At 42.2% G+C, this 20,997-nt stretch overlaps 1 protein-coding gene across 4 annotated transcripts in view; it reads right to left on the bottom strand.

Annotated features, from left to right (window-relative positions):
• Positions 1-20,997, bottom strand: part of PLCB4 (phospholipase C beta 4) — a 1,535,154-nt gene that overhangs the window by 272,747 nt on the left and 1,241,410 nt on the right. For all 4 annotated transcript variants that reach the window (XM_069608295.1, XM_069608297.1, XM_069608296.1 and 1 more), the window contains exons 29-32: positions 17,007-17,095; positions 14,216-14,366; positions 6,654-6,703; positions 2,493-2,558 (exon numbers count right to left, since the gene is read on the bottom strand). In XM_069608295.1, coding sequence (XP_069464396.1) covers positions 2,493-2,558; positions 6,654-6,703; positions 14,216-14,366; positions 17,007-17,095 — 356 coding nt within the window. The remainder of the gene's footprint in view (positions 1-2,492; positions 2,559-6,653; positions 6,704-14,215; positions 14,367-17,006; positions 17,096-20,997) is intronic.

The following is a 20,997-nucleotide window of genomic DNA, read 5'->3' as shown; positions in this document are numbered from 1 at the left end:
TTTGTTGCTGAACTTGGAGGAAACAGGGCCTCAGCACGGCTCGCAGGGGGCCTCCGAAATTGTGTGCTAGGCCACTGATCACAACAGCTCACACTGCTTTTGTGAAGAGGAATTAGGCTAAACGGTTCAAAGAAAAAACAACATGCCAACAATATGGCGATACCCAGGTCGCAACAACTAGCGTCTTGTCATCCGGGACTGTTTCTCAATCAATGAAAATGCACATTGTTTTATCGAACATAAATCATTTTTCCTGAGAGAATACTTCACACTAGCTTGGCTATTTATATATTTGGATATATTTGGGGCAAATAACTAATTTATTCCCAATGCCCCACGCGTTCCTTTCTTGTGAGGCACCCATCACTTGTATTAGTAGACACAAAATGTACAGTTCTATTCATCCTACTCAATCTGCCACACTGCTCAGATGCACACAATATGTTTCTAAATTATGCATTTAATCTAGTGATCAATCATTACAGTTTCATGACATTAACTTCCACTTCAATATCAATAATTTCTCAACATATTGATCCATGGGAGCATGTTGAGTTGCTGCTAATACACTTCAACGTTCCGGGTCAATACCTTCCAACAGTTTACTGTGCATGCCTAGTCGAAGTAATAGTTCCACCTGATGACGGGAACTGACCTGAAACATTTTGGGGTGCTACAACCGAAATGTGTCATATGCGCAAATAAAACTATGTGCTAAGCAATTATCAGAATTAAAGAAGAAATACGTTTAAGGAAACTCAATCATTAATCACTATTGATTAAGGGAATAGGGAATAGGGACAGTCAAACTGGACTGTCCCTCCACTGTCTGACTGTATTTTTGCACACATCTACCACTCAGCATTTACCGCCGTCTGAGTAGGACTGTAAATATTGTAGTATTATTTTGCCTTTTGTGTATATTTATTGCCTCCATATTTGCCTCTGTGTTTCTGTAACTAAGCTGTAAGTTGTCATATGCAATGCGCCCGGTTAACCTTGGGTCTGGTGCGCAATACAAGTAATAAAACAAACAAACAAACTACAAAAAATAACAATATGGAAATTAATTTAGTGTCTCTGAATGCTGTACAAATGTATATGTAAATCATTTCCTATATGTTCCCAGCTAAAAAGAAGCATATGTGGTCATATTAGGGTGCTACTGAAGGAAAGCATGATAGGAATTAACATACCATGCAACACAATTGCCTGAACTTTCATAATCGTAAAGGAGTTGCAGGAAACACAGTTATGTGTTTAAGAGCACACTGTGCATCAGTGGTAATTATGTATTTGAGATTATAGTTCTCATTCATGACGCAGCCATTTCTTGCCTTTGACGATCCCCTTCATCGGCTTGGCAGCCGCAAACTATATCCCTGAGCATAGGCAGGGTGTGCCTAAAATGGTACCTGACAAACAAGCCTCCACACTACAGGGGTTCTCCTAAGCACATCTCGGGTCCATCAAACACAGACATTGCCATCACTGGAAAAAGTATATTTCTACAAGATGTTGTATTTTCCTCCCCTCCAATCAGCACTGCATCTGATCTACTGCAAATGACTACCCATGATTCCCTACTTTCACAATCACACATCCGCTCCATCAGTTCCCTCACATATTTCCAAGTTTTAGTCTGTGCAACTTCTGATCTTCTCCGTTCCCACGCCCTTCTCCTCTTCCTTTACACTGGCCACAGGCAGCAGACTTGTTACCTCTTGCAGGGGCAAAATACGTGACCTTCAGGACAAACCCTGGCTTGGGTTACCAACATATTGGCTATGCGCATAGTATGCAGGTGTATTGACGTAAAATACCCTAGTATGAAACATGCATTGCAAGGGAAGGGCCCCTTGAGACTCGTCACCTGTAATTCACACTCTGCACCACCACGGGTAGTGGACTGAAGGTCATTCCTTAACTCGCATGGATGCAAGAGTCCAGTGCATCATTTGTGAGAGTGTTTCCCAGGTAACAGCCTTGGCACTTATTTCTGAGCACTTATTGTCTTAGACTCAGATTGATTATGAAGTAATGATAAATGACAGCCAGAGCATCCATCAACCCCAATGAGCAGGTGCCAGCTGTAGTTTAAGCCCAAATGTGTCGACACTGTGGTGAGCATCTGTGGGTGGTGGCAGCAATGGTGGGGAACTGCCCACCCGCAGTGTCACAAGCGTGCTAAAAAATATCTGGCACTTATTTTCTTACAAATTAAGCACTGCAAGTGTCCAATTGAGATGTAGGGATGCATGGAGGCCTGCGCTGTGGGGCACTTTTGTTCACAGCCTAGTCTGCGTCTGCTTGCATACCCTCACGACGCATCAGGGGCCCTACGTGCATATTCCGCTGCTAGCATGGTGCGGTGGCACTTTGCACGTCTCATTCTGCATCCAGCAGCTTTTATGAACCAGCCACACAACTCATCATGCCAAACTTTACCCGCTTTGCCACAGTCATTCACAGGTGGTCACTGGTGGTCCTACCTTCACATGCTTCTTCTTTAAAGAATTCAACTCTTTTTGATGCTTCTTCAGTTGCTTCAAGTACGCCTGCAAAATAAACATGTATTCCTTAAGAAAACAGGCAAAGACAATAGATAGGGCTTATTTCTTTCTCTCAAGCAGTCTAACACAAACTAATCTGTATGTCTCCTTCATTTCAATTGTATATTGTAAGAACACATGTGTTAAAAACGTTATTTGTTGCTATTAGTATCACAATCAATCACAGTACACGAAAATCAGCAGAGGGATCTGCATAGTTTGGTAATCTTATGACTGTAGTCCGAAAACAAGGTGTCCAGCATTGCACTGCTCCACCTGCTGTGGGCTCTACAGCTGGCCCTTGGTTATATATCTGCCGGTCCTCATGATATGATGTGGCATTTATACTCCCAAATTAGGAACGGAAATATTACTCTACAGAACAGTATCTTGCAGCAGGAACCAACAAACACCATATATACACACCCTGGAAATCCTTTGCACTGGTTCAATAGAGACAAGTACAAAAAGTGGTTTGTGCAGTGGTCCAGAATAAAGCAAAGTGTTGTTTCACTAGGACGTGAATGAACTTTGTTGAAGGAACGTCTTATAATCTGCATTTTGCAGTGCACATGATCCGGCAATCACTGGCTTGCATCAGGATATGCAGTGTTCAATTCACCACTAACTATCCCCACACTGTTGCACCACTTTTGAGCATTCATCAAGGCTTCCAAGGCAGCAGGATCTGTTCAGAAGTTCCTGATGACCACGCCCCCTCGATGACATAATTCTACACATCAAATTCAAATGCCACTGCGATTATTCGAGACATCTGACTCCAATGATATTGTTCACAGAATAATAGAATGAAAGGTCCTTCAAAATGGAGTGGGCCCAGCCATTTGCTGCTCACTATGAGGATTGTCGGGTAGCCACAAATTAGTCTTTTTGGCTGATGACAGTAAGCGAACGCTGCGATTATGCAAAGGTATCAAAATAGTTAGGTAAAGTCCCGATTTTTAGTTAACGGGCGAGCAATTCTCAAACGGGACAATATCATGAGAAATTGTGGTGCAAAAGCACTGAGAATTGATTACCCCTCACTACTAAAGAACTAGGAGTAGCAGAGATTGAAAAACCTTTCTGTCACACAGACTTGATACATGACATTTTACAGAGTTTCAACCACACATGATTCCAAACGGCAAAAAGAAGCATATTCAACATAAGTAGCAAAAAGAGTTTAATTTCAATAATATAAATGTTTAAAAAAGAGCCAATTCATACATCAGTGCATCAACGTGAAACACAAAATATGTATATAACAAATGAAACAGAAAAAGGGAAAGTGGGTGATACAGTGAACACTACTTTCACACGAGAGGTTTGATAAAACGACTATATTTAGACGTTTTTGGAGATGTTAAGTGTCGACATGTTTCGGCCAAAAAACGAATTGGACATTTTCTCAAGTATCCATTCGAAGATGAGTATTACAGCCATCTTCAGGACAGCAAATTTCTTCATAGAAAGTCTTGTGTGTGATGTAGATGAAGCGTCATAAATTTGTTTTCTCTAGAAAAAGTGTGAAAGAGTCGGTGAATAGCTCATCCGTCTCAGGAATATTTTTCTTATGGACAATTACAGGCTGCCGAAGTAGATCGCAGATTCTCTGGCAATGGTCACCTTGTCTTTTAGTCAGATATTCTGGTCATTTACAAGTCCACAATTGTCATCTGCTCCGATATTATAAAATTGTCCCGACATCAAAATGTAAACCATGGAGGAAGTGCCATCCGTCAGGTGATAGCGGGAACTTATCAAGTTCTTAATGGAGGGCAAGCTGGTTCGTGTTATATAACACAGGCGGGAAGTCTAACGCCTCGTTTCAGCTTCGTCAAGTCACGGTAGTCAAAGTGGCTGGCAGAATTGTATGTGACGAATCCCAACTGCAGGTCTGAGATGTGCTTTTTTAAAAGCCAACAAATGAATGAAAGTACTTTTGCGAAAAGACCGCGTATAAGGCGTAGAATCCCGTCCACCGTGAGTCATCACTCACCACTCATTTGTTGGCTTTTAAAAAAGCATGTCTCAGACCTGCAGTTGGGATTCGTCACATACAATTCTGCCAGCCACTTTGACTACCGTGACGTGACGAAGCTGAAGATATAGACATACCCCATATTTAGGCATAGAAAGGGTTCGAAGTGTTAGCTTTTCTGCCATATGTGTGAAATGTATTCACATAGATGTGATTTTTAGAATGTCTTCTGATCATGATGTTGATTTTACAGAAATAGATGGTAATGTGTAATGTTTTCTGATAAATATTAAAATATGTATATTTTTGATAATTACATGGTTATTCGCCCTTTTTTGGTTATGGGGTGAACATAACTAAGTTCACATGCATCTAAAACACTCACTCTTAGCAGAAAGGAAAGGAAGCTGGTTTGTGGGATATTGTAGATTTTGTGTTTAACCGTCCTCACCCACACAGCCCCTAAAAAGAGGACTCTGTAGCTCTTGATAGCTGATACTTGAGAAAATGTCCAATTCGTTTTTTGGCCGAAACATGTCAACACTTAACATCTCCAAAAACGTCTAGATATAGTCATTTTATCAAACCTCTCGTGTGAAAGTAGTGTTCACTGTATCACCCACTCTCCCTTTTTCTGTTTCATTTGTTATAGATATATTTTGTGTTTCACTTTGATGCACTGATGTATGAATTGGCTCTTTTTTAACATTTATATTATTAAAATTATACTCTTTTTGCTACTTATGTTGAATATGCTTCTTTTTGCCGTTTGGAATCATGTGTGGTTGAAACTCTATAAAATGTCATGTATATGTTAAAGTCCGTGTGACACACATTTTTTTTCAATCTCTGCTACTCCTGGTGCTTTAGTAGTGAGGGGTAATCAATTCTCAGTTCTTTTGCACCACAGTTTCTCATGCGATTATGCAAAGCCATCAAAATGATGGCTCAAGATGATGTTGTGAGTAATCATCAGCTGGTCAAGCTACTTTTGGGTGACTGCGATTGATGACTGTGCTCCTAACCGAGATATTAATGTGGGGGCAGTAGCAAAAGAGTGCCGCTTGGGAATGCTACCGCCAGGCGAATATTGAACCCTGGTGGGACAGACGGTCAATGCCACATAAAAAAAAAAAAAACATAGAGTAAACCAATATTGAACTATGGTGGGAGAGGGTCAATGCCACATCCCCCAAAAAATATAGAGTAAAGCAGAACACAGGAGAAAAGAGCATTGGTTGCTATGCTGCAGCATGGATTGTCGTTAAAAAGGACATTTGCAAATAACACACAAATACATACAAATACACATAAATACCGCTACCGAGTATTAAGAGCATTTACTGTTAAACATTGCCAGGCCTAGTTAGAAAGAGAGAGATTGTTCGTTTCAAAATCAATTTAAAAACACTTGCCAAATATTTGATTCTGATTGAAATGTGCATTGGCGGTTTTGAAAACAGTTTTTCTGAGTCGCACAAAATCAGAAGGAAAAGAACAAAGGTGAACTTGAGGGGGAATGAACTGGGCAAAATGGATAGTTCCCCATGACTACAAATAATTTCCCCAATGTGTGCACCAGGTTTTAAGTTCCTGCTGTACTGTAAGAGTTTACATTAGGAAATATTGGATTTCAAGTGTAGCTTGCCTGGGCTTTAAATCGTATTATATGTTCACATTAAATGGCTGAAAAGCAGAAGAGACATTTCAAAAAAGTTAAGAGCATTGGGCATTGGCGATGAGGCTCAATGCTACAACACATGGCTACCTACTTCCCCATGCAAGTGTTCTAACCACTGCTTCACCAATGCTCTGGCGATGATGTGTGCCTGAGCGCTTATGTGCCTGACAAAGGCGTATCTATATATGTTTTGAACAGAGCATGCATGTGCAGGCATGGTGAACCCGTTGAATGTCAAGGAGACACCTACTGGCAAAACAATAGACATCATATTACATGCCTCTATTGCCTGTGTCGCAAGGAGAATTTATAGCCAAAATAGTGGTGCTATATGTCGATGGTATGACTGAATCAGTTGTGAAAAAAAGAGGAATATATCCAAATATCCCTCCCAAGAACAGTATTCAGGTAGAGAATAGAAAAGATGCGCAAATACCTTCATCTGCTTTAAGTCTTCAATCTTAACATGAGGTATAGGTTCTGCAACTGGAAAAAACAAAGAAACATGTTGATGAAATTCCAAGTTCCTAGAAATGTCAAGTTGGTTCAAGCGATTCGGAAACCAGTCGTTTTGATCCACTAGTAGCCATCAGAGGGGCTCATCCCAAATGTCAAGAAGAAATACACGACTATTAAAGGTTTACAGCCTCACCAGCACACATAGATTACACAATTAACTTTTTTGATTCAATACATTGAGTTTCAGTTACAATGATTGTGTTTCATATGTAATCCCCTAGATAGTGCATATTGTAAGGGTGCAGAAGTAAGGCTCGGACACAACAGTGGTATCATTTTGGATATGAACTTGTATTAATAATGAGAGGGTTGGAAACATGCCGCGCTATCCCTAAAGCTAAGCGGGGTTTCCCTGCCTCTAAGGAAACTAGTGACATTTTCAGGAAGTCCGAAACTAAAAGGTCTGTTTTCCAAAAACCTACTCCTGTCCCTAAGACTAACAATATCAAATATTGGTGCAAGGACAGTTTCTTTGTGCTTTCCAACAACCGAAAAGTTCTCAGTCTCGCTGGTAATAAAGTGCTGCAAAAATAATGTCTCAAAATACACACTTCCAAAGGTTAGGGTTGTGATCCTTTGCCCTAGACTTCTTTTATGTTAGGTTACTGGATATCTCAAGAGGAACTGTTGTGTGTCTTAAGTTCCTATAGCCTACCAAACTGCCAACAGGTGTAGGATCTCATTGTTAGGGCAGTGTTTCTTTCCCTTAGGGTAATTCTTATTTTAAAGTTACTGTACAATTCAAAAGGACCTGTTTCTTAACCTCCCAGTTCTTGTATGCTATTGGCATGCTCTGCTACCGAGCTTAGGATTCCCTTTTCTGTCTTGGGGTTCTTAACCATGTTATCCTTAATCTCTCATGTGGATGTGGGTCTCAGGCTCGCACAGTTTGGTTTATTCCTTAATCTCTCATGTGGGTGCAGGATGCAGACTCACACAGGTCGGTTTGCTTCCCTCCCAAGCAACTGATTTCTCTTCTAGCTTCTCATTTCCTCTTTCAGGGTCCCAGACTCTTTTTGCCTTGAACTTGGTTTCACATATGGGGACGAGTCCGAGACTCGCAAGGTTGCATTGTATCTTCTTGGTTCACTCTCCTGTCAAGTATACAACTTTCTCTCATTTACTTCAGGGTGCCAGACCCTCTTTCTTGTGGGTGCAGGTCCCAGGTTCGCACATTTGTGTTGTATCTGCTTGGTTTACTCTACTTTCAAGTATACAACTGTCTCTCCTTAGAGTTAGGGTTCCAGAGCCTCTCTACCATTCCTGAGCTTACCCCTGTGTTTCCCCAGACCTCTCACGAGTCCCGGGCAACCCGCATATCTGTTTGCTTCCTTCATGGCCGTACAGAGGGTTCCCAGGCAGCTGAGTTCTTCCTGGAGGCTCAGGTAGAGATTGGGCCTCCAGCGGCGCCTGCGGCATCCTTACAGACTGAGCCTTCTCTCCAGTTCTATGTCCTATTTCCTCTGCGTTTCGCCTTCTATGTATGTGTGGATCCCACTATTCCTCTTCAGGGGATGGCTCTCCCTCTCGCGTGTCTCCTCTAAGAGTTTGTTCGAGACTGAGCTTACAGCTGGATCAATTTGGAACTTGTGCTTTGGATTCATGTATTCGTTAGATCCAATCCATGGGCTAGGAAAACCAGACTACTTACACAAGTGATCCTTGTACTCCTAGTGCTCTTCTTTGTCACAGTATCAGCCTCAAAGTTACAGGAATAATTATTTGGATTATTTGGTCTTTCAGTATTGTCATGTAGTTTAGTTTGACTGCAGACATAATACTTTGTATTATTTAGTCTCTCAATATCATCATGTAGGCCAGCTTGACTGAATACATAATACTCTGCATTATTGGGTTTCTCAGTGTTGTCATGTGATTCAGTTTGGCTAACCTTACAGCAATACCTATTAGCCCTATCCAGGCATGGGGAAGGAGGAACTAGAAGAAGGTTTGGACCTGGTACAACGGGGAGATCCTGTGTTCTCTGATGAGGGCCTGTCCTTTTCCCATAGGGGAATTCCTTCCCTATGTGATCCTCCCTCGGTGCCCCACCCCCAGGGGAATATTGTTCTGTGGATGCACCACCCTGGCCCTGTGGGAAAGGTCTCCCCCTAGGAAAGAATGGACGACATCCTCAGATTCATCACAAGATCCTAATCACAAGATCACTATTGTAACATGTCCAGAAAGTATAGCACAGTACAGGGCAAGCATGACCACTATGTGACGTTACCAGCACATATGGATAAGCTTTGATGCATTGTTTATTGAGCATCACATAATTGACGCCACCACCATCCCAATATGAGCAGGGACCATTGAAATACTGGATCCCATAGTAGAAATGTACCCGAGATCAAGAACTAAGAATACTTAAGATGCCACACATCTCGCCTTTATACTTAGTACATCAGCACATTCTTGAAAAGTTATTTTGACTGCAAATCTCCCCCTGCACTGGGTGTGCTCCACTCCCAGCTCCAGAGACACCTGCTCTCTCTTTCCCTTGGGTTTGAACACTACGCACCTCTCCAGGTACCAGAGCCTACCTTTCCCCATCATGGAGGAGTTGTGTAGGACCTTCTCTATCTTAATGGGCCTAGATCACCGCAATGAGACTTAACGAAGAGACGATGGATGCATGTTTCTGACCGAATCACCCTCATCTGGTGTGCCTGCTCCAACTGCCTTCCTCATAGATCATTTAAGACAGTGCTATAAATACCTACCACCCCCACAATATATATAGCACACTATGCTCATAATTACTCTCTCCCAAGGAGGCAGCCTTGGGGCTGTACCTTGGTCAATGGTGGGCAGCAAGGGCTGCATTCTCAGGCGCCCTTTGAATTTGGACATCAGGACTAGGCCACCTATAGTAACTACGGATGCACTGTTTAGTTTTGGTAATCCATTGATGTACTAGTGAGACAATGTGACGACAAAGCCTGCTGAAAGATTTATCCTGTCACATCTGGTAAAATAACACTCTCCACATATAGCTCATCTATTATGGTGCATAGGTTTTCCATTAGATGTTGCTGAGGCCTTACCTGACCTTTCACAGGGCTCTGTCCTCTGTCATGTCTTGCTTCTAGTCCTATTCGGAAGCAGAACCTTGCTTTACCATGAAGACCTGTTCATATCCACTCACATCAATATTATCTCATCTGGTAGTTAGGCACGACAAACATTTTGCTATCCTAATTGTGACACTAGGGCCATATTTCACTGTGAATTGTGTTCTTGCAGGCTTTTAGCCCACTAAATGAACCTTGAAAATAATGTATATAGAACTCCCATCAGCAGGAGTTCTCTGAGCAGTTTATGGACCTGGGAAACATCAAAATTCAGACCAGATTTAAAGGTCTTGATTTTCTAGATGGTCATTTGGCAGCTATAAATTCCTTGTATAGTCACCCAAAGGAAGGTCCAGCTCCCCTTCCTTCAGGGTGCATGATGCAATGGATATCACATATTCCTTGCCGTCCTTTACCTGTAACTAGAGAGCCACAAGGCCGTTATTGCTGCTATCCATCGGTATGATTGTTTTCCAGCCTGGTTTGTAAGTAAAGGGACTTGCTCCAAGGCAAGGTCAGGTTAAGTCTTTGAAAGAGATGGTTGCAAGCCTTATTACATTTGAATGTTCCCCCTTATTTCCACATGTTTTATGTCACATCTTCAAAATTGAGAAAATCTGTTCAATGCCCAAAAATGCCAGAATTTGCCCTGTATCTTGTCAACCTGTGTTTCTTTGATAGTGCCTTTGAGATCCACCTTCTGATCCACAACCTGATGAGATATTATATTCCTGAAACATGTATCGCTGCTCAGCATCATGACATACACTGCTAAGCCTTTCAATACTCTCTGTAATCTTTGGCCTTATTCAATGTAGTCATTGCCACACACTAACATATTATCCTTACAAAACACGCATATCTGCATGGAACAGCTGGTAATTGATATGCTTGATCTCAAAAGCACCTGACACTAGGCTGAACAGCATACAGACAACTTGAAAGAATGCTTCTGGTGGGATGAAGGCAGTCACTTGCCTTGATTATGCATGCAGGCTCAACTGATGATATGCAGTGATAAGATCCAATGTTGATAAATGCCTGGTGTATCGGATGGTAGTCAAAAGCTCTCACATTTTTGACAAAGGGAGTCCATTTGGTATTACACACCCTTGAACTTAAGTCCACAAATAGTCACAGCTTTCCAGTGAGTTTCCATATGACCACTAAAGGAGACACCCACCCTCCTGCCTCCACTTGCTCTTTGATGCCTTGCCTTTCGAGAGTGAGTAGGTCTTGCTTTACTTCCTTCCTCAAAGTGATAGATACATTGGACATCTTATTTTCTATGGCCACTGCTCCTTTTCATAGTTTGATGTGCTGCTTAAACTCCTTGAGGAATCCCACACCTTCTCTGAAGACATCCAACTCCTCATTCTTTTGTCCTCACAGCTCATGACTTCTTCCGCATAAGATTCCACTTTCTTTTCTAGTCACTTATGCTCTGACCAGCTCGAAAAGGATGTGAACCCTTACACATCCCCATAATATCCTGCCCTTTAACATCAGCCCAGCATGGAAACGCATTGTAGAGACTATGCCAGTGGTATGCAAACATTTATATACTGAGCACCCCCTTGAGTAAAATATTGTTTTCTGCCCCACCACAAACTATAATTGCATATATTTTCTATTACATGCTTATATTTCCGATTAATAAAATCCCCATAATCCCTTTTTATAGAGTCCTGCCCCCTCTGGACTTTCTTCAGGCGCACAACATGGGAGCCAGTCCCACAACATGGGAGCCAGGCCCACAGTTTGAAGTCCACTGGTGTACGCACTTCCTACCATAGACAAAAGAGTTGACATCCACCCAATGCACTGGTGTTTGCCCGAACATCCCATCACAAATCTTTGGTAGGAAAATATATGTGGCACCATCATCTCGAAGGGCCTGGGATTTTTTGATAGTGCCATTGAGATCCACCCTGGGACACACAACCTGGTCGGATAACATGCCTGAAACATTTATCTATGCTCATGGTCATGATATAATTGCTCTTTTGTCACTCAACTCCACCTATGTGTAATCCACAGCAAAGACCGCATCTTTTAGGTCAAACAGTTCTTCCACATAATTGCTGTTGTTTTCCGTCCTGCAACACTTTGGAATAGAGCCTCTCCTTTACGCCAGAACATGTTAGAAGGTAGACAGGCTACGTAACTGTTGAAACGGACTTTTTTTTTTACAATTTCAATTCCCAGAGCCTGATATGAGACAAGTATTACACCACATCAACAAACCCAATAAAACACGTCAATTGAGTCGAAAGGGGTTTAAAGCACATGGCAATGTATTATTTGACATAAGTGCATACTGCTCAAGTACAGACTGTTGGCCCAAAGACAAAAAGGCTGTGAGGGGTGTGTATCTTTGTAGGTTCTCGTACCCCCAATGTGCATCTCACACTTCATTACTCTATAACAAGTCCAGTGTTTCTGTATTCCAGATTGACTTTTCACTTCTGAAGTTATCCCAAAAAGATACATTTTGATTTTCTTTTTGTAGGTACGTCCTCACTTTCTACACCCCTGCAAAAGGAGCCGCAATGCTCGTAATCCTTGGATTGAAATACCCTTATAAAACACTGTTGCTGTTCTTCTATCACATACTCCTTCTTCTTTTAGACAGGCCCTAACACGCATACTTCACTGAGGGCTCTAGAGGTGACAAAATATAAGGACGTCTTGAAGACTTTCCACTTATTCTAAATTACAGTTAAACAGCTATCCTTAGATATTCTGCCAAGGTTCACAACCTCACTTTTTAAATTCAGCCTCTTAATCTGTTTCATTCCTTTCTGCCTTTTTGAAGATTTTCAAATATTCCAGGTGAGCAGGGGTAGCAATGAATCTTGTTAACAGGACTTCCCCAGTTCCAGCACCTGTAGATCAGATTTTGGAGCTTCCAGATGTTCTTACCTTTGATACCCATTCCACACCTTAGCTAGTAGACCTCATTATTTTTTTTCTCCAACCTTGCCTGAAGAGGATCCAATATCTGCTTCTTGTACAGCAGTTGGAAAACGTTTGGGGAGAAGCACCAACTTTTTTGAAAAATCTCTTGCAGCACTCCCTGATATCTACACATTTTTTCTCTAGACCCCAGAATAACAGGGTAGATTTGTTCTGCAGAAAACTGCTCAAGGTGTCACCCATACTAACTTTGTATTTCGACCTTTACACGCCTTTACTGTATCGTATAAATGTTTATGCCAGCTCACTGGAGAATGTTGTTAGTTGTGAATTCGACAACCAAAGTTTGTCGCCTTTTGCTTACTGGTACAATGAGCTAATATGGTAAAGGATCCACATTTGACTTAAACTGAATAGTTATTATCCACAGGTAATTGCAATAAAGCAAGAAAGAGAAATTATTTAGGTAAAATCTCACTGTCTAATAACTTCAATGGTTTTCCAGTGAAAATGTCATTGGGCAGGCGTCCCGTAGATGACATTTCCACTCCATAAAACTCCCTGAAAAGGCATTTTAGTAGAACAAAACTATTGTTCAAGGGCCGCCACGGAATCCTCCAGTGGGGCAACACTCTTGGTAACAGGCTATGGCTAAAAGCACCAGTTTCCCGTAGACATGAGACATCACTTACAACCATCCAGTTGCACTGACGAGTTATCTGGTTTAGATCTTTCCTGATCCCAGAGCGACCTTGCTCAGAGTTTTCAGACGTTATCACCAACCCCGCATTTCTCGCAAGAATGTGCCTTATTTCTGATGGACATTTTTGGAACAAAGGATGTCTTTCCAGTTAACAGGATCTGCTGCACATAATCACTGACCTTCTCTGCATTAATTTTCAGATACATGGACTGGGAGCTGGAATCTTAGAAAAGTTTCACAAGGCAGAACGTTTTGATTTGGTTAATTTCTCAAATATGGACATAGCTTGCTAGAAAGAGACAGCTACATGTTTGGCACGCGTGCTTGCTTATGCATGGGGTGACATGAGTTTCGAAGCTATTGCAGCAACACATTCCCACATCAAAAGTTTTCACAACTAGATGTGTTGCCTGTTGCATTCTGAGGTAACTAGATTGCAGTAGTACATAATGGATTAGTAACAACTAGATGCTGGATTAGAAAATACAGTCACAAATGTCTTAATTAAATCTGATTTCCCCATTGTAAAGGGTAGGTTGCATATGCAACAATGTAATGCACATTGAGCCTAACTAGAACATGTGCGATTTTAGAGTTTAACAGTGAACTATAACTCAAATACACGTTCCCATTCAAGTCCAAGTGAGAAGGAACGTATTTTTTATGAGGATGGGACATGGATTTTTAGCTTATTGGGAACAGTGGAAATCCACCTTAAAACAGACCAGCAATTACATTTGAACTAAAATGTACCATAGGAAAAAAGATCTCGGGTACCTTTCTTGGTGTCCGTGCTTGTCCCAGGGCCAGACGGCGCACTCTGTCCAGCTTCAGAGCTTGTTTGGGGAGTTACGTTCTGTTTGGCATTATTCGATTTTCCCTTTTTGTCATTTTTGGTATTGTCACTTGGAACATCTGCGATTTCACTCTGTAAGGAATGTTCAATATTTACAGTAGCACATTTTGCAGAAATACAATAAAATACAATGAACATAGTTCCATAGCTTTCCTTTTTTAACGAATTCTGCATGATATGTACCCATTTGAATAGGATTGACAATATTCAATCCAATTACAAATGGTAGCTAAATTATTTTTGCAACAAAATTAAATAATGCATTTGAATAGATATGGCATAGTAATAGTGATTATATGTAGGTATAAAGTATCCCTACCATGTTTTATAAGGATATTTCAAATCACTCAGGAAGGAGGTCTGTGACCAAATAGAGGAATGAGACAGAAGGCCAATTTCCTTTCAAAGGTCACGAAACTCCAAGGTGACTTGCAGTATCCTGTTTATGGAAGGTAAGGGGTATTGTATTGTATTCCTTATAATACATGGCTATAGGCTATCATTAACTCTAATACCTGGCCTCTTGCTTAATACAATGTAAGAGATCCTTAATTTGCTGACGCATGTAATCAATGTAGAATCTGTTTGGATTTAAAATAGCCGTTATGCAGCCCCTAATGTGCTGCAGAATAATAGTTTAAACATTTAAATGAAATGTACTGAAAAATCGTTTTCATTTTGTACTGTGGCAATAAGCCCTGAGACGGTAGTAATGGGCCGCCGTCGAGGGGCTTATTGCCTTTAGTACCCTGGCCCGATAGACCGGGGTACTAATATTTTTTTCCCAGCTGCGAGACGTGTTGCGTTTCGCAGCCAGGAAAACAAAATGAAAAAAAGTGGCCGCCGCGGACAGAAAAAGTAGCTCCTTTTCTCTTTGCTTGGCAGCCATGATAAAGGAAGAAAAAGGCTGCCATGGAAGGGAGAAGGGACTACGTGTAGTCCCTTCTCCACTTCCATGGTGGTCATTGAAGTAAGTAGAAGAAAAAGTAAACAAAATAAATGGCCGCCATGGAAAGGGAGAAGGGACTACGTGTAGTCCCTTCTCCCTTTCCATGGCGGCCATTCCGGAACAAAAACTCAGTCAGAAATGGGATTGGGATTACCATCAGGTAAGGCTCGGAATCCAGACAACCACAGGTACGTTTTTTTTTTTTTGCAGCGCCGAGTACTAATTTAAAATAAGTAATAGCATGCAGATTCTTGGTCAGGTGTGTTAAACTCCAGGTGTGCGCAAATTACACAGTCTACCATAAACAGTTATTTGGCGATCAATGGTTGTAAAGTGTCAGAAAACTATTTTAATAGCAATAGAAAAAAAAGACGCACTGTTTGATTCGCAGCAGCGGCTGGGGAGAGTCTGGGCTGCCACTGAAATGGAAGGCAGGGCTCCACTCTGAGGCTCTCTTCCATTTCCATGGCTTACCAGGAAGCCAAGCTGATGGAGAGGAGTGCGCTGAGGGACCGGGCAGAGGAGCTCATTTAAGGTAATTTGGTGAGGGGTATGCAGGGTTCAGGGTTGCGTGGCTGGATTTGGGGGTGGGATGCAGGGCAGCAGGGACAACCGTAGCACAGGTGGAGGGCAGGTGCGCAGAGCACTCAGGTTGCTCCAAACCCGACTTGCATCAGTAGATTCAGCCTGTTTTTAGAGCAACCTTATTGTCTCATGCACCCGTCGAGGGTGCAAATGTAATTTTATTATTACAGGTCAGTAGTGAAGTCAAAACCACTAACCTGTAATAAGAACATGTTTTCCAGGTTTGCATATGGATATTGCAGGTTGCCATGTATGTTGTCTAGGTCATTTCAGTGGAAACACCGATATTATGTTCTCTTTACCTAATGAACAGATATTTATTCTGGGCATAATTCTTCCTGTTTCTGCCTGTTTTTGATGAAGGTCTACATGTTGAAAAGAAACAATCCCAGTTCTCTTTTAGTATACCTGTTTTTTACACTTGATGGAGAGGCGCTGGCTGATAGCTGGGAACATGTACCGGAGCTGCCAGTTATTGCTCTCCTTCTGCCTGGCTACTGGTGCCTGCTCTACATGTCTGTCATGCTCTGTTCTGCCCCATCCCAAATGTGACCCCCTTGCGGCCGCTCCATTTTCTTCACCATCAAACCCCTATGTCTCCCTCAGCCCCCAAGTCCCACTTTCACCTGATACCGGCCTCCAGCCTGCGCCATGCTCTTAGTTTTCTCTATAGGTGTACTTATTTTTTTACAGCAGCCATCTTTGTAGTTAATTTTAAGGAACACTGCACACACACATTCGTTGTGGCAGTTATTTCTCTTAAACAAGTACTCGAGACAGAAGCCCTGGTGTCCTAGTAGCTATGACGCCTTATTCAGGGGCAGGTTGGGTCCATACTGGTACTGGGCACTCACTGAGGCCTGAACGCTGCTAGTGCGTTACCGGAGGTGTCCGTTCCCAAACTCGATGATGTTAGCTACAATCAACCATGATAACCAAAAACAAGGATTCCATAATGGTCATCTGTTCCCAGGTGGCTGGCTGGGTATTGAAACCGATTATGACCACATACACTTGGTAGGCACAAGAACGCTTCAGTAAAAAGGGCATACTCTGGCGATTCTTTAGCTGAGAACATACAGACACAAACTTAAGTGAGCATTCCCCTAAAATTAGGTATGTTATGTAGCTTGCAACTATGATAACATTTGACTAAAACATGATTCAAATGTACTTACAGTTTCAATGCCCATAGCTCTCATTTGATCTGCCCTTTTTTCCATAACAGACAGAAACTTCTTTGGATCAGACAAAGCATCGACAATATCTGCAAGACAATTACAATTTCATTGTCACCATTTGGGCAAAATGAGTGGCTTTAACGCTCGGAAACGTTGCATACTATCCTCCCTCATGTAGAACACATTGTTCACTAGAAACAAGGCAAGGTCAGGTGCTAAGTGTGTTATTGCATAGGGAGTAAGGAGTACGTCCACATAAACATAACAGAACCTATTACAGACTTTGGGCCTCTGCCTCTCTATGCCTGCATATGTAGGATCCTAGAGGACTAGTCGAACTAGTATTGCATCGGAACCCATTCTGTGGCTCTGTGGTCTCACCTGGCTCTACTCCCTGCAGATCATTGATTCTGTGAATGCATGCATTGATCCCCAGGAAGGAACCTTGGAAAGTCACTGCAAGGCTGATGGGAATCTCCATATTCTCTCTGCTGATCATGGTGTTGGGGCACGAGCTTGCGGGGGAGAGGGGGCAGAGGCAATGGGTCATTCCATGGCATTTCTCCATGCACGTTGCTGCTGCCACTGTGTGCATTTGCCACAGCTCAATCCACTGAAATTACCATTTCTGAGTCTCAAAATGGACCTAATGAATAGCCATTTCCATGTTTTACACCAGTTCTAGGATGTAATACAAGATGATTGGCCATATTGCAGCTATCTGGCTATTCCACTCAAGGGGAAACAGCAGGTATTTGCACAAGGCATATCTGCATGTGGTGGCCCTGCAATATTTGGTGCAGTGGGAATCTTGTTTGAGGACCTCAAGCACAGTGACACACAGGCACATACAACTATAAAAAGTGGGACGTCTTTTTCAGCCTTCATCCCATCTGTCAAGTCAAGAATTACAAAAGGGAAGACATATTGAAAAACACACAGTTTAAGCATTTTCTCGACGTATCCATTCACTCATACTGCAACTCACAGTCCCTTTGCGACAGCACTGTGAAGTGTCATGAAGGTGGCAGGCTAAAAAACCTATATTAAGTAACGATATAACCTTGAGTCATGTTGCCAAATACTTGTAAACCGACCTTCAACCTCAAGGTGCACAATACAAGAGGTTAAAGAATGCCACAGTTAAAGGCAGTCACGGGTGCATTGCATTGTCCCATGACCACCATTTATCTTTGACAATTGAGATGTTCTGCAAGGCACACCCTCTCTTTAGGCACGCCACTCTCCCTGGTTCCTGCAGCCAGAAATATTGGGCCATCTCTGCTAACTCTCTCTCCTTCACTCCACAGAACCTTGAGCCATCTAGGAAATCCCACTTCCAGATGCACCTCCTTAGACACACTGTAGCTTTTACAACTCTCCACATAAGGTGAACGTGACCTTGTATTTAGTTCTCTCGAGACTGGACTACTGCAAATACCTCTATCTTGGCTTCCATCAAGCCACTCTCCAACTTCTTAATGGAACTCAAAACACGGTAGCCTGACTTATACCCGATCTAAAACCCTTGGAACACATCATCGCTGTCTTGGAGTGACTTGAAGTTCATGCATGCCTCCCAGTTTAGGCCCCGGCCTCCTTGAAAGCTCTTTGTGTTATCCTCTGTGTACTTAAAGGTTAACACCCATGCTGCTGCCAATCTAATATTTCTGTCTTCTGAACCTCTATTAGACTACTGAAATCTTCAAATGCCAAATTCCTTGTGGCCCATCATTCAAAAAAGAGGTTTGGTGGAAGGACTTTGGGTGTTGCTGTGGCTTGCTTATGGAACTCTCTTCCCTGACTTCAGGAATGAGAAGAATCATTGTTGCTTCAAAAGGACCTACAGCCGCCTACAAATACTTGTTTGACCTTTTTGTCAGGCCTCACCTTGTGCTGACACTAGTCTCTAAAATACATTTTTCAGTTCTTAAGCCTGTTCCCATCTGCCTTAGTCTGGAGGGGTTCCCTGAGATGTGTTCTGGCTCTTGCTCTCAACCACGTCCTTTCTTCCTGGCTGTGGGCTAACTTTCATTTCTTGTCTTTTATGTTACCCGGCTGCACCTGGCAATTTTCCCTGTAGTTGTTGTAAACCTTGCATTGCTGTTGCATTGGTCGTGTGTATTTTGGTTCCTTTGCACTCTCTCCCAGGTCACGGCTCCATCCTTTTTTAATACACTTGTTTTTCCTGGTCACCTGGTTCATGTCCTTGCACTTGCTGTAGGCCTGGCCTGGTTATTGCACTGCCTGGACTTTGTTTTGAGTTCCTTCATGTGCCTTCTTCACTTACTCACTCCTCTCTCCTTCTGACCTGAATGTTGCAAGTCTGTTAAGGTGAACCCTTCTGTAATCCCCTCCTCCTACTTGCAGCACTGCACTACGGAGTAACTGTGTTTACGATTGGCGCCTCACATTCCAACTATACATAGGAAAGATTAAATGAGTCAATCCCCTAGGTGGTTGCCCCTGCCACAGGTTATCTAGAAAGTATATCATTACTCTTTTCTCTGATGAGGACTGAAATATGTATCGTAGTAAATGTGAGGAAGTGTTCATTGGCAACACAGACCTGTTCCTAATTTGAAACATGCAATAAACGCGCTCTGTGACAGCCATTTAAAATAGGGATGTGTAGCCTTTGGTAGATGTTCTTCATGAGGTGAACACAACAACAGTTTTACAAAAGCTTATCCCTCAATCTGGTTGTCTTCATGGATGATGTGCTAACTACACATAGTGTGCACCTATTGATGAAAAGGGAATATGTATGGAAACGGAGCAAAAACAAATGTGTGACCTTATAATATATGCCACCTTTTACATTTTAATGCCGCTATATAAGAAAATCAAATTTTCTTGCAGCAGAATTTGTCACATCATGCCAAATCAGAGGCATCGCCCCTATATAAAAATAGCTCCGTACTTGCTCCCGCCTTGATTAACTCATGGCTAGACTATTGTAGCCGTCTATTACTTGGGTACTGCAAACACTAATATCCAGAGCTTGCAAGTTACTCGAAATGGGGTGGTGAGGGCGGTCTGTGACCTTTCTAGAAAAGATCATGTCACAGAGGGCAGAAGAGAATGAGATCTGCACTGGCTCCCTGTCAAACATCCGGTCATGCATGAAGTTCTATCTATCACCTGCAAATGTCGCAACGGAGTGGCACCACAGTAGTTATCCAATCGTTTTACCACTCTCGTTCCTGGTTGTTGTTTACAATCTCATGATTCTTTCAAGCTATTTCAGCCAAGACTTAAATTAAAAACCTTTGGCGGTACTATGTTTGACTGTCAGGCGCCGACCTTTTGAATGCCCTCTCACCAGAGTTCTGGCAAAAAAAACTCTTTTGCAGATTTCAAGAGGGGCATTAAGACCCTCCTGTTCAATAAAAATCCCGACTAGTTATTATAAATAGCTCGTTATGCACCCCTCCTGACTCTGTGCGGTTTCCACTCCCTCGTTGTTCTGATAGCATGTTTGTTTTGTCATGTTCAAGTGCTTTGAGGCCGATGGGCGGCATGGCGCTCTACCAAAACGAAATCAATCAATCAATCAACACTATTGGGTAGGTACTATTTCTATAATGTAGTACTCGTACATCTGAATGGCTTCATGGCTTGGGATATGAGTGAAATGTAGGTACACTTTAACCATATAGTGTTTATATTGTAATCTCAGGAGGGCAGCTACAGGTTATGCACTTGCACTTTAACTGGTGTATGTACGATAGCATAAATGATGATGTGGCTTAGGAACATTGATTTTATGATGGACCGGAATGGGTCAGGTGACCAAAGGTAATGTACTTGCATTTTATCTTTATGTTGCTTACATTATATTGTGACAGTGGCTGCTGCAGATTATGCACTTGCTCATTTGCATGTGTATCTATGATAGCTTCATTGATAACTTGTGTTTATGGCAGCCCAGAATGTAATGGGGTGGATGGAGAATTTTTATCAATGTTCTGTCTGGGCTAACTGC

This window comes from Ambystoma mexicanum, chromosome 4q (assembly GCF_040938575.1).
Source record: "Ambystoma mexicanum isolate Mex_15411 chromosome 4q, UKY_AmexF1_1, whole genome shotgun sequence".
Classification (NCBI taxonomy): Eukaryota; Metazoa; Chordata; class Amphibia; order Caudata; family Ambystomatidae; genus Ambystoma; species Ambystoma mexicanum.
Note: the sequence above shows the minus strand (reverse complement) of the source record. Positions and strands in the feature narration are given on the sequence as shown.